The 15,612-nt window shown below is 37.8% G+C and overlaps 1 protein-coding gene across 2 annotated transcripts; it reads right to left on the bottom strand.

The window, feature by feature from the left end:
• Positions 1 to 86: 86 nt before the first annotated feature.
• Positions 87 to 15,314, bottom strand: LOC149814232 (putative LRR receptor-like serine/threonine-protein kinase At1g07650). Of its 2 annotated transcripts, none has more exons than XM_089988783.1 (24): positions 15,133 to 15,314; positions 10,195 to 10,369; positions 10,039 to 10,110; positions 8,554 to 8,622; positions 8,334 to 8,405; positions 8,177 to 8,248; positions 7,980 to 8,051; positions 7,835 to 7,906; positions 7,665 to 7,736; positions 7,505 to 7,576; positions 7,349 to 7,420; positions 6,494 to 6,565; positions 6,343 to 6,408; positions 5,349 to 5,411; positions 4,861 to 4,899; positions 4,415 to 4,464; positions 3,958 to 4,328; positions 3,692 to 3,887; positions 3,456 to 3,608; positions 2,569 to 2,690; positions 2,106 to 2,316; positions 1,802 to 2,036; positions 1,128 to 1,278; positions 87 to 662 (listed from the first exon to the last, which is right to left on the bottom strand). In XM_089988783.1, the coding sequence occupies exons 1-24, from the start codon at positions 15,248 to 15,250 to the stop codon at positions 276 to 278; spliced, it is 3,054 nt and encodes a 1,017-aa protein (XP_089844909.1). In that variant the 5' UTR covers positions 15,251 to 15,314; the 3' UTR covers positions 87 to 275. The 2 variants fall into 2 exon arrangements, with proteins under 2 accessions (XP_089844909.1, XP_089844910.1); XM_089988784.1 differs by lacking the exon at positions 15,133 to 15,314 and adding an exon at positions 11,419 to 11,683.
• Between the last annotated feature and the right edge of the window lie 298 nt (positions 15,315 to 15,612).

The following is a 15,612-nucleotide window of genomic DNA, read 5'->3' as shown; positions in this document are numbered from 1 at the left end:
AAAAAGGCCTACGGCAACACCATGGCATCATTTCTCTTGCAAATTACGACTACAAGGTAGAACATGTACTGCCATAGAAGAAGACATTGTTCAAAATTGGCCATTTACAATTGGATGAATATCAAATAAATAGCAAATAATACAACCCAACATACAAGGCTTACCAAAACACAAGTAAATCAAAACAACACGCAACAGGTCAAACCATTCTGGTTGGACCATGCTCCACCATTTACCACTGTATCATTAAGACAATAACCTTACTAGTTACCTAACTATTTTACATCTATTTCAAAGGTGTCTTGGTTTTGTGATGATTTGCTTGACAAGAAGGTACCGTCCTCCACGACGCTCTCGATTACCTCCGTCTGGGGCCCAATGGTCGAGAGGGTCTCACTCTCGGTCACGAAGGAGCCATCAATGGGCCTGAACCTCCAATCACTGCTCATGAAAGGCCCACTGGTAGGGGCAGGCTCGTGCACCACAGCTCGCCCTTCGAGCATGCTAACCACCATGGACATGAGGGGTCGAAGCGTGGGGGATGGGCTGGTGCAGAGCAGAGCCACCTTCAGCATCCTCAAGGCCTCTTCCTTCGAGTATTTTGTCCCTAGGCTCGGGTCCACCAGATCCAAGAGGTTCCCCTTCTCTTGGAGGACATATGCCTGCAGTTTTCAAGAAAATTTTAGTATATTCTCACCTACTTGATGATCAACATGATTAGAAAGAGGGGTTCTCTGTGTGGTAAGTTGGACTCTGATTGAGAGCCAGAGGATGGGACTGGGGATGGTATTTTTTTTTTGAAAGAAGGGAATGAGGGTGTAATTAATACCACCTACCCGTGTTTGAGAACCCCGTTTTGGGAGTGGAGATGGACCATTTTCAACTACATCCTCAAAAAGATGTTGCTGACAACTCCAGCCTCATCTCTCATTTTCATCTCCACTCCCGTCACCCCGCATATCCTCTCCAACACAGGCTCCCAAACAGAGCTGGCCATGAACGTAAAGTTCTAGACTAACTGTTATTTAATAGGTAAACTCAACGGGTTTGTGTTCGCCAAGGAATATTTGGCAAATCCTTTTGGAAAGATTGTGTGCGAGAGAGCGCAGTGAAAAAGAAACTCATACCCAATCCAGAAGATAAACAAATTCATCCTTGGGCCTGTAGTTTGTATTACTCTTTCCACTAACAATCTCCATAGCCACCACCCCAAAGCTGTATATGTCCGCTTTGTCTGTCAGGTAGCCCCGCATTGCATATTCCGGAGCCATATATCCTCTGTCAAAATCACATCAAAAGTATGCAAGTTAACGATCCATATTCCAATGTTTCAAGCAATGATAATTTGAAATGAAATATTAGAATCCCAAAACAGTAATTTAACATGGTCATTTCATGTCTCTCCTTGGGCAGCTAAAGGCCGCATCTGTGTATAGCAAAAGACACATGATTTATTCATGTAATAGAAGGTCTCCTTATGAGAATAAAGAAAGTTGCATCTTTTATAAGTGTTAAGGCTCAAATTATTGCTAATCCTCCCCATATCTTCGTTTCCATTTATCAATCAACTACTTGCGTCTCCTAGAATTATGGAGCTACTTTGCATTGCTTGGGAGCTGAAGTAGCATGATTGTATCCATGGGCACAAATCAATTGGAAAATCCATAAATTCTTAAAAGCATCAGTTTTTAAACTTCTACATTTTTTGCAGTAACAAATATGGATAAACCAATGTTGAAAATCAATAGATGATTACGAAAAAGAAAAAGGGAAAAACTAGAAATAGAGAGGGGTAGCTTACATTGTTCCTGCAATTCGAGTGCTGATGTGGGTTTTCCCCTCTTCCTCAAGTTTAGCCAGACCAAAATCGGATATCTTTGCATTGAGATCCTTATCAAGTAGAACATTGGTAGCCTTGATATCTCTGTGTACAACCTTCAGCCTCGATTCTTCATGGAGATAAGCCAGACCTCTGGCTATGCCAATGCAAATTTTGCATCTTGTTGGCCAGTCCAGTATCAAGCGACAATCGGGATCTGTAAGCGGTTAGCTGTTAAAAACCTTAACAATCTGTCTTACATAGTGTGCCAATGCAGTAAGCTTACCAAAAAGAGCACTTGCAAGGGAATTGTTTTCCATGTATTCATACACTAGCATTAATTGGTTTCCTTCAATACAACATCCTAATAGCTTTACAAGGTTTGGATGCTGCACAGCAGAAATCATGCCGATCTCGTTCACAAATTCGCGATTTCCTTGCTTTGATTTGGAAGAAAGAACCTTAACTGCAATCACTACACCATCTGGTAGCACACCCTGCTTTGGCACAAAATTATGAGAAATAAATACAGTTTCAATTCAAAGAGAAAATCAATATCAATTCTAGTCTACAAAATATTTCTGGTATGAGAATACACCCAGAAAATTTTCAAATTTTCAAAACGAAAAAGCCTATCTTGTATATAAGAATTTCATCGGACACAAATATGATTAACAGCAGACCTGGGTCTGAAATGGCAGAGATTTTGATCTTTTTCCTTTTGAAAAGCCAGAAACGACGGGATTTACCTTGTAAACAGGCCCAAATCCTCCTTCACCAATCTTATTTTCAGCATCAAAGTTTTTTGTGGCAGCTTTTAACTGTTTCAAAGTGAAATACCCTGTTTGTTGCTCTAAACGGCCTCTGAGTTCTGCATGAAAAGCAAGAAACACATTTTGGAGTCCGCTCGATGGAAGCTTTACTCAAAGAATCAAAACACTGTAATTAGTGTCAACTTCTAGGTAGTCAATAACTATGTGAACATTATTTTCATTCACAAGGAGCAGTTTAAAATGGATGTTATGCACATTGATACATTTCTCAGGATGCGTCATATAGTGTGATCAAGCATGACTTGACACCTAACATTGATCAGCCTTATTTAGCCTTAAATTTTCAAACAGATACTACACCAAACACTTATCATTGAGCTTTACATCAGTTAGAAAATAAATTTAGTTGTTGGAACCAGTGGATGCAACTAGCAGTGTTCGGAATCAGTATGATCTTGCTTTTTTTATAGCTCTTCAAAGCAGATACACACCGCCTGGTACAATGTATTATTATATGTGAGTTCAATTCAAATCACAAAAATATTTTAAAAGGTAGTTAATGGTGATTTCAACATTTCTCTCAGCTTTTAGAATTGAAATTGATCAGGAAGACATTCCTTTAGCACTGAATCAAACCCCTAGGGGAATCAATGCACGAGTGTGAGGATTCTGTGTGTGTGTGTGTGTGTGTGTGTGTGCGCGCGCGTGTGTGTGCGTGTATGTTGCTAGATGGGCCAGCATTAATGCCTGTGAACTATTCCTGTTATAACATTAGTAGATATGCCAATACTGGTGAGGAACATAGAAACAACAAAAGATGCACAAAAGAAAAAAAAAATCAAAACTAGCTAATTCACACAGACCTTTATCTTCACGTACTTTGCCTCCCAGCCAACCTTTCAAACGGAGGATCACAATAACCAAGGACAGAATAATGCAACCAGCAAGAACAATCATGACAATAGCTATGACAGGTATCTTGGGCCCACTTTCATCATCAATTTCAGGCTCGAAGTCTGCATAGAGATTGAAAAATATTAAGCACCTTGAAAGGAGGCAGCCTATACAATGGGATGACTTGATATATCAAGTAGCATACTGGGTGTCACTGAAATAGCCGAAATAAGAGGCCCATACACCCCTCGTTCTGGAATGGAAATTGTCCCTTTCCCTGCCCAGTAAAACTGAATCTCCAGAGTATTGCTTGTAACATTAGCACTGAAACTTCTGATGAGTTCTCTACCTGGACCACCAGCTTCTTCTTCAATGTTGAAATCCTTCAAGACTTTTTCACCCTGCATAGGAAGAGTTAAGAAAACCATGCCAACCACAAATAAACCATTCAAAAATTTGTCCATAGATCACCTGTATAGACACATCAAATATGCGTTTTCCAAGGCTGCTAAAAGTTTTGGTCTGTGTAAATACTATTTCAGCAAAGTGAAGGCTGACATTGTAGTTCCCATTTTGAAGGCAGATACCATAATATGTCAGAGCAAGAGGAGAAATACGTGCATCCATGTACAGATCTGGGTGAGGCATATCCAATTTAGATGTGTTGGTGATTATGTAGTCATCTGCATCATAGTGGTCACCCATGAAGTTCCCGGAACTGCTAAAGGCCCAATTTCCTTTGTTGTAAAACATTGCAGCTCCCCTTCGCTCTAAGTCGGCTTCATATTTTGTCCCATTGATAGTGTGTTCGCTTCCTCCACAGTTTATAAACAACTGATAGTCTGCCAATAGTTTAAGAAGGGAGGTTGAGATCAAGAATGATTCAAAATTCTACAATTCACCTACTCCAATCAAGCATGATACTTACTTTTTGCTTTACCATAGCAGGGAAAGTCCTTCCTCAAACACGAATCAATTCTGCAAAAATGGAATTGCACCATAAATCACAGAAGCATACATCAAAAAAGCATTCTTGCTATACTAATACAGCATGACTATGGCTCCATTCTTCTAGATCAGCTGTAAACTCATTACCTAGTTAAAGACAAGTTGCTCAATCTAAGAGAGACAACACTCGGCAGAGGTTAATATTGACAAGTTGGTTTCCTAGTTAGCCTAACACAACAGATATTCATTTTCGCTGCTTGCCCAAAGTAAAGCCTTATCAAACTGAAACAAGACTAAACAGTGATGCAGTTTCTCATCCACAGGGCCTATTGTCTACTACACTTGACCACAAAAAGACAAGCAAGAAAGGAAAGGTGTGCAAAAAACAATGCAACACTACATAAGCTATGAGGATGATGATCTTACGATTTATCTTCCATAGAGGAGTAGCTGCCCACCAAGTTCCTGAGGTAATGGACATTAAAAGGTTAGTGACCAAACCAACACGAAACCAAAAGCAAGTAAATTGAGGTGATATTACAATGAACTTATGGTGCACAAATGTCCTTAGGGATACCGTCAAAGAAGTTCAAGGTTGACACTTTTCTAGACTTGAAGTGATGGAGGAACCAGAAGCAGGTAAAAGGCAAAATTCTTGAAGACAAGAAGAAATCACAGAAAACTTGAAAAGGCAAAGGAAGGAAAGTTGTATACTATTACATGACCGATAATAGAAAAGAAAGATAAAAGATCAATTTCTTGCAAAAATATTATGAAGTTTCACAATATTTCCTTGAGAACATAGAGGGGTGACACAATTCTCATGATGTTTTTTGAAAGATTTTAGCTTTTTAGAATATATCATGATGCAATTTTGCAATTCAATTGCTTGAATGTCTTTTTACTATACTTACAAGTTTCCCGGTAGACAAATGGAGGAATGAGTAGCCCCAGTGAATGTGTTATTTGAGAAATCTCTGCAGCACCAAACATAAAAGACAATTAATCTAATTTAGTAAAAAGACTAACTAATTATACAAGAAGTACAAAGCAACATGTTTTCAAACAAAGATTCAGAAGCGCAATGCTAGTGATAAATAGTTCACAATGTTATGGACACTATACGCTTTAAAAAGATCAAAACTAACATTCACAAAAATAAACCCCATCTAAAGAAACCTGGAAAAGAGTGATTTATAAAGAAAAACATAACTTTTATTGAACCAGACATGATAGTCATGTTACAAAGTACTATGCTGAGTCACCTTTAAATGGAGTTGACCATCAAGAAGCATCCCAAATGGTTCAATTTTGTACAATTAAAAGTTGTCTTGAAAGCTACGAGTGAATAGCAATACACAGTTGAGGAAAGTAAAACTAATTTTTTTTTGTCCATTTCAAATAAATGACTATTTGAGAATGAAGTGTCCTTCAATTAAAGGTGAGAAACCTTTCATTGATCACTCTATCCATCATCTAACATACTCATCCTTCTTCTGGAGTCAGGAAACCAAATTATATAGTAGAAACATCATTGATCACACCAAAACCCAACATACTCATCCTTCTTTTGGAGTCTGGACTCTGGACACCAAATCACGTAGTAGGAGAATTGTCAATTGCACCAGAAACCCGACATTTTTATTTTCTTTAACAGGCTCAAACAAGAAGAAAACAACAAATGCTTTCAATGCTTCAAATTGCATGTAATGTTGAAGATATGGGATAATTTCCAATAAGAGAACTGAGGATCCAACAATGAGCAACTTTCTTGCTCTGAAGAAAAAAGATATGATTTGTCACTCATAACAACAACAAAGTAACCAATAAACTAACAATTACTTAAATGACAAAACCTTATTAACATGCATATGTAGTTAAGAAAACTACATTGAGAATGACACATACAAGTTTTTTTGGCTTATCAGGGTCCAACTGGGTACTGCGCCAGTCAACTTGTTGCTTGTGAGATACCTACATTTAAGAAATTTACACTTTCACTAGATAAAAATAGCTGACAGACAAGATACAAATGAATGAAAAAATGCCCACAACTTACAAGAAATCAAGTTTCTTTAGATTCTCAAAGGACTCTGGGATTTCTCCACTCAAATTGTTGAATGAAAGGTCTCTACAAGACAAATATGGTATCAAACAGTTAGAAAACCTCAATTGAGAAGAATTTATCTTGTTTATATTGTTCACTGGATATATCTAGGATCATCACCTAATGTGTTCCAAATGTATTCTTGATAAACTTTAAATCAAAGAACAAAACAATTGTAAGTAATAAATATAATGTATTTCACTAGTACTAAAATGCTAACATATCCTCTAATCACCACGATAAGGCTGTTCCCTCTTCTTTTAGACTTCACTATTCATGAATAACAGAATGCCAGAGTCTTTTTCTGCTAGGTCCATCTCAGAATGTTGATCACTTCTTTAATGTGATCCCCTCGAGCATATTCTTTTCCTTAGTGTGGTTCATATAATTCCAGCCTTTCAAATCGCTCAAAAAGAATATTACAAAGCATATATGTGTTTAGTTTGAGCAAGCTGAATAAACCAAAACATGCTACCAGCGAGCATGTCCTCCTTTTTGACAAAATCCTGAGTAGGACAAGAAATTTTTACTACAGTTACCAACTCACTATAAGCTAACAAGATTACTACAAGAAAATTCAAAAGCAAATATATGTTTGATTTTATTAACTTTCAGTTTGTTATCTCTAGAAAGTAACCAACAAAATGAACCGAGTGCACTGATGTACATTAGATTCTTGAAACGACAATTTTGTAAAGCATCTTATTCACTGTACCTATATAAAAGTTAGCTGTGAAAATATCAATACATGAAGAACATTCAATGTGTTTTACCTACAATTACTTCTATAAAGTAAATGTGACTCACATTGTTTTCAGGTTTTTCATGCTACCAATGTACCCTGGGATTTCACCTGAAAACAAGCAGTTCCTGAGTATCCTGCATCAATATATCCACAAACATTGGCAAGCGTTAGTACCCAACTGCTTAGCTGCCAAGAATAACCAACTGCTTCAAACTTACAATGTTTTCAACTTTTCCATGTTCTGCAAAGGTGGGAATCCAGAACCTTGTCCCTTAATGTCAGTAATCCTCCTGTAAGCAATAGGTCAAGGCATCCCTTAAATTGGATCAAGATAAATCATACTAAAACAACCATAATAGAAGCCGCAGAAATGCTCACATGTCTGTCAAATTGGTCAGAGAAGAAATACTTTTCGGTATAGGTCCTTCCATAGATGTTCCAAAGATCATTCTGCAGGGATCAATAAGGAATCCAGATCATTATTTGGTTTGTGAAGAAATCCAGACAATGCCTAAATACAGTATGAACCAGAGAGGAAAAGTTCCTACAAGGATGAAAGTCTTCTCCAGTTCTCGATGAAGTCAGGAATCTTTCCCGAGAAATTGTTCCCATGTATTCGACTGTAAATAGAAATCAGATATGAGCTCATGAATTCATAAAATTACAAGCACACTGTTGACAGACTTCACTTACAAATCCGTCAAGTTTGTCAACTTAGACAATGTACTGGGCAACTCTCCCGTAAACTTGTTTGAACCTATGAGCCTGCAAATATTCAGATATGCCAATAAAGAAAAAATCTATGTTAAGCAAAACGATCCTTAAAGCAAGCAGGAATCACATTCGTCAAGAGTTTAACCAGTGAGGACGCAAAAAAACAGCATACTTACAATCTCTCCAAGCTTTTCAAGTTGCCAATTTCTGGAGGAAGAAGCCCTTCAAATTGATTGGCCTCCAGTACCCTGGACCAGGAAATTATAGATGACAAAGCTTGCAGCTATATGAGCATTTTCAAGAGATAAACATAAACAAAAGTACAAAACATACAGCGATGCGAGGGTTTTAATGTTTCCATATTCCTTTGGGATGGATCCAGATACACGGTTCCCCAAGATAGATCTGAATGAAGAGGCAAGATATTTAGATCACAAACAGTGAATGACAAAATACAGAAACCACAGGAAGTAACGAAGTAGATAAAAGTGTGCAGATCTATCTACATAAATGTTATAATAGAAGTCAGGTTATGAGGCTGTAACAAACTCACATATCTGTTAAAGGTAAGGAAGCCCATACAGCAGGTAGTGATCCACTGAGATAGTTGCGTGTCAAATCGCTGTTACAGTAAAAAACCTATTAGTCCTAATCATAGTGACTGATGCATCCAATTGCATACTAAAAGGAAGAAATCTACCTTCAATTTCGATAATCATTTTTATTGATTAATAACAGGAAATTTAAAAGAAAAAATAGGGATCTTAATGGAAAAGCCAAAACAGACTAAACAAAAAATAAAGATAGCCTGGCAATAAGAGAACAAAAGTATACCAGTACAACTTTACGAAAATAAATTGAACTAAAAATATATCTTGTTAATAACAGCAATTATAATTATATCAAGTTAATAGCATCTGTGAAAACTGATCAATCACATGTTATTTCGAAGTTAACAATGCATAAGGTCACCAAGGCTACAGTTAGTACAATGTCAACAGATATTTCATCTGAAAGCTTCAGGAACAATTAACAAAGTCATGAACAGCTTCCTCGGATCACCATCGTTCAGGCTCAAACAACTTATTTGAACCCCCCACTGATTCTCCAAACAACCAATTAAAGAAAGAATAGGTCCAATTATTTGAAAGTTATCAAACCAAAACTGCAGTTTTAAAATCTGAAGCTCCAAACTGTCCAACCAGTGCCAATGCAATTCTCTTATGATCTCGTGAAAGATTGTTTTATATGGCTTTCATCACATTTTCTTGATACAATAAGAAATATCATTATCTTTCTAATTATTTAGGTTTTCATGTTTGTTTATGATTCTCTATTCACATGGATCATGAACTCATATAAATGTGTGTGTGTGTGTGTGTGTGTGAGAGAGAGAGAGAGAGAGTAGGGTACGTTTGAACATGTGCTCAAATTTTCTTCATTTTCCTTTCTCAGCTTCTATATTTTATTCAACTCATTTTTATTAAAAATGACAGCCTAGCAGAAGTTGCAGAACCATGTTTCGCTTTCCTTTCTTTCTTGTGGGCAAAAGAACAGTGAGTTAAATAAAAAATTTTATTTAAAAAACTCCAAGTCATTAACTGCATATTTCGCCTCACCAGAGTAGGGAAATTCCAGAAAAATAAACTTATGAACGACTCTCATTTCAATGTACAGATAGCCTAAAGACGTCTTTTCACTTTTCTTTTTGGAAACCCAAGCAGAAAAGATCCATTGCAATACAAATAAGTAACAACAAGGATTATGGATCACAAATAAGTCATCAATATTGAGTTTAACTATAGACTAATCATATTCCAAACAACCTGCATTCCATAAGTAAAGTTCATTCACGTCCACAGCTGGGCATATCTAGTAACAGAACCCTTCAATTTGGATTGCTGTTTCTTAGAAAATAGATTTCAAAATAGCAGCAGCTTAACATGAAATCAGAAAAGACAACTACCAACCGAAAATGGTTCTCACTAACAGCCATTTATAGATAATCACAACAAAATCAGATCAATAATCTACTTACATTATTCGGAGGAAGGTCAGATTAGCAAACTCCTCAGGCAGGACACCAGAAAGGTTTTGGGCCTTCAGCGTACTGCAGTTGAGAGGGTGTAAAGACGAGGGTTAACAATCAACAAATGTTGCATTCTGAAAACTAAGTTGTTTCCAAAATCCGTACATGTTTACGACGTGGCAGACAGTTCCATTTTTGTATGAACAGTCGCAAGTGACACTATTAACCTGATCCTGCCCTTCATCAGTTTCATTCCATCCTCCCTTTCCGGAGCAAGGATTTATACTGAAATTCCAGTTTGTTCCTCCAAGCTTCATTGAAATTTGTTTAAGAGCATCAACTATTTAAAACATGGAAAAGAAGCAGTCAGTATCAATACACCAGTCGGCTCATGAGACAAGTGTTTTATCCAAGATACATTATCAAAGCAATTTATTGCACCCACCAAAATTTCCAAACACAAACTAGAGAAAAAAACATCGATGATAAAGTAAAAACTTCCATGGACTTGAGATAGAAGAGGCAGTTTGCGACCATGGAAGCTATTGGTAGTTTAAAAGACAGGAAGGAAAAAGAAAAAGTTTGAAACTTATTTTTCTCATTAGAGAGGGGCAGTTAGTGGTGTGAGAACGAGGATACATGATAGATACGGGGCGCTATGTAGTGATCGGTTGCTCACGGAAGAGGACCTCCAAGTTTCGTGCGGGTTCTTGTCCTTTCCAAGTTTTTACAAACAGTCTTGCTGAAATTAGCAACCACTATACAGAAAGTTCGACTTATTTCCAATGTTTGGCGAATTTGGAGTCAGCTTCGAACCAGTTATCCCCCAAGAAATGTATGAAGTAAATACGATATTTGGCTGATCCTGTAATTTGACCACATTACCGTACATTTTTTAAAATTCGCAATAGAGAAGGGTACGATCACCTGGACATACCCAAAGGAAGTTTTTCAAAGAATAGAGAACTTTTAAATGAATCTTGGAAAAGAAATGAAAATTTTGTAAACTTTTGGCAAACAGTTTGGTCAAATACCCACAAAGAGTTTATGGCTTCTGCCAAGAAATTGCCGGGCCTATTTTTAAAGATTTCGGAACGACTATTACGGAAAACAGTAGAGTTTCCACACAGCGAATCGTACCACTTCTTTCTTCATAAAAACAGAAAAGGCATCACTACCGAAGAAAACAACAAAAATTCTTAGAAAACCGAAAAAAAATGCAGAATCCATTCTTCCGAATAATCTTTTGAAAAACGGGTAGAATCCATTGTTTTCTCGATTCAAGCCTCAAGGAAGAAAAAAGTCAGTGGATTAAACACGCAATTTCCAAAGGTAAAAAAATAAAAACAGTAAATCGATTGATAGCATGAAAGCAGTTTGTTTAATCACCGGATTAGCTTAGCGCACAAGAACGGCCGAACCGCCATTTCCAATTTGCAATGAATTTTTCTTTTCTCCTTTCAGACTTCCACAAGAAGGACAAGCATGTTATTTTTCCTTTTTTTGGAGAGGACAAGCATACCAACGGGGGCTCCGCTTGTCTGGCAGGAGCAGTTACTGCACGTCACCTTGTGTTGGGACGTTGCAAGTTAGAATCCAATGGTATAGGCGTCTGCCTAACCCCAGCTTTCTCTGTTCAAAAAAAAAAAAAAAAGAGAGGAGGACAAGCATGTTCTCGCAAAATGCAGGTCCGAGTCCGAACTGTGTTGCGTCAATTGAAGCCGGTGGGTCCTTTTATTTTATTTTATTTTATTTTATTTATTTATTTATTTATTTTTTTTTTTTTTTGGGGGGGGGGGGGGGGGGGGGGACGCGCATAGAGAACGCCGGTGGGTCACCACCCCGAGTCTCCGACCCACCCTGAGGGTATGTTTGATGGCTCGTCCGCCGCATCCAAAAGAAGGCGTTATTTTCGTTCCACCTTCTCCTGTTACAAAAATAACAGTGACGAAAGGAACAAAGTAAAAAAATAAATAAACATACTCCTCGACGGGGGCTCCCGGACCCCTCTCTCCTGTGCAGCGGGCAGGGGGTGAAGGGGCGGTCTCGAGGCCGGCGGAGGGGCGGAGGCCGCCCTCCTCTCATCAAGGTTATTCCGGCAACTCTCCCGGCCGAGTCGTCTCCTCCGGAGATCCCTCCTCCCTCGCTTCCTGCCGCCCGATCGTCCTCAATCCGTCGCAGGACGGTGCTTATTTCATGTGTGAATCCTCCGGGAGCAGGTACGCCGCGGTGTTCAAACCCATCGATGAGGAACCATCTCGACGGTGTTTCTCCAGGGCGGTGCTTGCACAGCAGGTTTAACTATCCTGACGGGTATGATGGGGCTGCCAAGAACGTCAAGGTTTGGTCTCTGCAGATGTTTGTGAAGAACTATGGGAGCTGTGAAGACATGGACCCTGAAACATTTTGATCAGCAAGGAATGGGATGAGGGGAGAACCATTCGTATTCCTATAGACCATGGATACTGCCTGATCGAAAATGTGTGTTTTACCCCCTTCTTTTACTCTCATTGTTGATATTATATGGTTGTGAGTTTGCTGCATTCGTTTCTTTTCTATTTGGTGTTCTAAATAGTGTTATTGAATTCAAAAGTCCAGATTTTAATCTGTGAAACTGCAGAATTCTTTTCTTTTTTTTGCCATCATTTCTTTTGAATGCTTTTTAGCCCTTTTTTCGGCTTTGGATGATTTTATTCTGCGAAATGGTGTCTGGAAACCCCAATCTATGCGTCTTGTTTGTAATTTTGGATGGTTAGTTAAGGTTTTCGGTCGATTAGGATTGCGAATTCACCAGCGTGTAGAAATTCTCCGTGTGTTTTTGTTTGTGCTTGAATGATCTCATTATGCGGGCATTGGCTGTAGAGAGCTGTGGTCTGGCCTAAATTTTCATTTTTAGGTTTTTGGATTTTGGTTTTATGAATATGGATATGAATTCTTGCATTTTGGTTTTTGGTTTAAAAATATGAATATTATTTATTTTTTTGCATTTTTTTGTTTTTGGTTTGAATATTAAAATGAATATGAACATGAATTAGGATTTTTGGTTTGTATATAAAAAATATGATAAACTTTCATAATAAGATACCGATTAAAGCATTTATATATAAAAAATATCATTTTTTTTAAATTACCTAAATTTTAAATATTTTTTAATTTTTAAATCCATATCTATATCCGACGTTAAAATCCACAATAAACATGTTAAACTCGTATGGTTGGGCGGATTGGGTCATATGATTCAGGAACATTTGGTACAATTGTTAATGAACTAAAAGAATCAGTGTTATGTTTCTAATTTTTTCCTTCAGTCCAATACTGGGCAAGCCATCAAACATACCCTGAATACCGTCATATATTACATACCCACAATCCCCTCAAGGTCTCAACCGTAACGATAAGTATCTTGATAATAAAATAAGCTCATACACGCCCGTAACCTAATCCTGATTGACGTTGTTGCCTACTGCGACCTTGTGACCTGGCAGGAGCACATCCAAAAAATCAAGCCAACCTTTACTAGTATACTGTGTACAGTCAAAGCCGACTTTTGGCTTTGACTAATGCGTATTTTGAAAAGAGTATCCGTACAGTGACTACGAGGTAATCTCTAAATCAAGCCCAACTTTGTTAAGAGGAAATCCTTCCTTTTCGCCTTCCACAGTCAAGATTGGTAGATTGTCTGTGAAAGACATAGCAACGAATAAAAAAGCTACCCCCCACGTAGACAGCGGTAATTTGGTCCGGGAGGATCAGAACTCTCGAATTATGCCAGATACGCTAGATAAAATAGGATGAGGCCTTTCCCTAGATGACCGAACACTTCATTTCCGGAAATGTAAGTCGCTTTTGATTGCTCTTTTAAGCAACTTATCTCAACTTTGCAAGTCTGATGATGCATTTTAGCGCCCTTGGGGCAGGGGTTTTAAGCTGTCGGCACGATGACCATATAAATTTAAAAAAAAAAAAAAGAAGTGTAGAGATTTAGAAGGCTGAAATTTTAGGTCGACGGATTTCTATGGGAAGAATGTTAAGTTATTAGTGCTTTTGATCACAACGGAGTACCCTTCTTTTCTATATTTGCTTTATAACCCGACATGGTCAGAAGAAAATGATGACTATTCTTAGCAACTGCTCGTTTTGATCGCAAAAATCGGCCATCCATCTATTCCAAGAATTCTCTTCTGATCTCAATAAATTATTTCGTCCAAAACAAAAATCAGTTAGCTTTACGCAGTTTCGCAACAGTAAAGTAAGCAAATGTGGTTCTTACTCAACGAAGAAACAAGCAGTAATTTGCCATTATATAAAAGTAACTACATAATCTCCAAATTATTAGTATTTACTCATTCAACGAAAGCGACCTGTCTAAATGATCTTCAAAAGATGGAAAATCACTAATTTCTTGAATTCCAGCTAAAACGTGAAGAAGATGGCGAACTAAAGTATGATCTCGCTATATAATCCGAAAAGGTTAAGAAATAAAAATACTAAAAGCAAGAGACATAGAATCGTGTAGTTTAATCTCTCTATATTCTATAACTCTCAAAACAAAAAGAAAGACGAACAAGATAACGAGCTAAGTCGGGATATCCCTGCAAAACTTTCCAGCATACAGAAAACTCTAGAAATTGTCACTTTAAAGTTTAACCTCCAATCTAACAGAAATCTTCAGAAGATGAAAAGCTCACTCATTCTCAAACTGAAGGCGACTAAAAACCATAGAGTGATGATCCAATACAAGATCTCACTTTAATTTACAAAAAAACTAGCAAAAAAAACGCATTTTTTCTAGCTTATCCATCCATTTGACTACACTCTTCAAAAAATGAACTTTCGCACATTTTCCTCATTTCAAGCTAAAGAATAACAGCAAAACGAGAAACTAAAACAAGAATACAAGATTTCGTTTTAAAACTCACAAAAAGGAGCGAAAGCCAGTAATTTCCCAGCTTAACCGTCGATTTGACTACCTAATCTTCAAGAAACGAAATGCTCACTCATTTCCACAATTCGTGCTAAACAAAAACGGCCGAAACAGCGAAATAAAGCAAGATCGAGCTCTAAAATCAACAAGAAAAAAATAAAAACGCTACGAATCCTAACCTTCTCCCTTCGGGAGCTCAGCAGCATCCGATCGTAAGACGCCTCCAGAATTCACAGCAAGGCAGAGGAGAAGAAGAAGAGTACGGAACGATCCCGCAATCCGAATCTCCGCTCCCATCTGTAGCTCTCTGCGTTCGGAAAGAGAGAGAAAGAAGAATCTCAATCAGAAGGAAAGGAAACGCTGCTCCCCTTCTAGACTTGGCTCTTTTATATGCCGGATAAATGTTGGGATATTTTTACAAATATATTAATATTTTTTTTGTTACAATTCTATTTTTTGATTCCGCAGAGGACTTTGGCTTAGGCGCCACAATAAATCCTGGTAGCTCATAGCTGGCCGTTCGATTGGGATTCCTTATTTGTCCCCATTAGTTTGTAGAATGACAAACGTATCCCTATTATCTTGGATCCGAATTCGTACTTAGGTTCTGGGAGCATGAATTTTGGAATGACAACAAAAGTGAGCCCGGCCTTGTTTCT

Source organism: Nuphar pumila, chromosome 15, assembly GCF_984573655.1.
Source record: "Nuphar pumila chromosome 15, dmNupPumi1.hap1.1, whole genome shotgun sequence".
NCBI lineage: Eukaryota > Viridiplantae > Streptophyta > Magnoliopsida > Nymphaeales > Nymphaeaceae > Nuphar > Nuphar pumila.
Note: the sequence above shows the minus strand (reverse complement) of the source record. Positions and strands in the feature narration are given on the sequence as shown.

Bases quoted from the DNA above. Each gene is read 5' to 3' on its own strand.
- LOC149814232 (XM_089988783.1), bottom strand. From the start codon at position 15,250: ATGGGAGCGGAGATTCGGATTGCGGGATCGTTCCGTACTCTTCTTCTT. The intron at 7,907-7,979 runs GTAAGTGAAGTC...TTCTATTTACAG, and splicing joins TTGACAAACTTGACGGATTT to TCGAATACATGGGAACAATT. The intron at 6,566-7,348 runs GTGAGTCACATT...TTTGTCTTGTAG, and splicing joins ATGAAAAACCTGAAAACAAT to AGACCTTTCATTCAACAATT.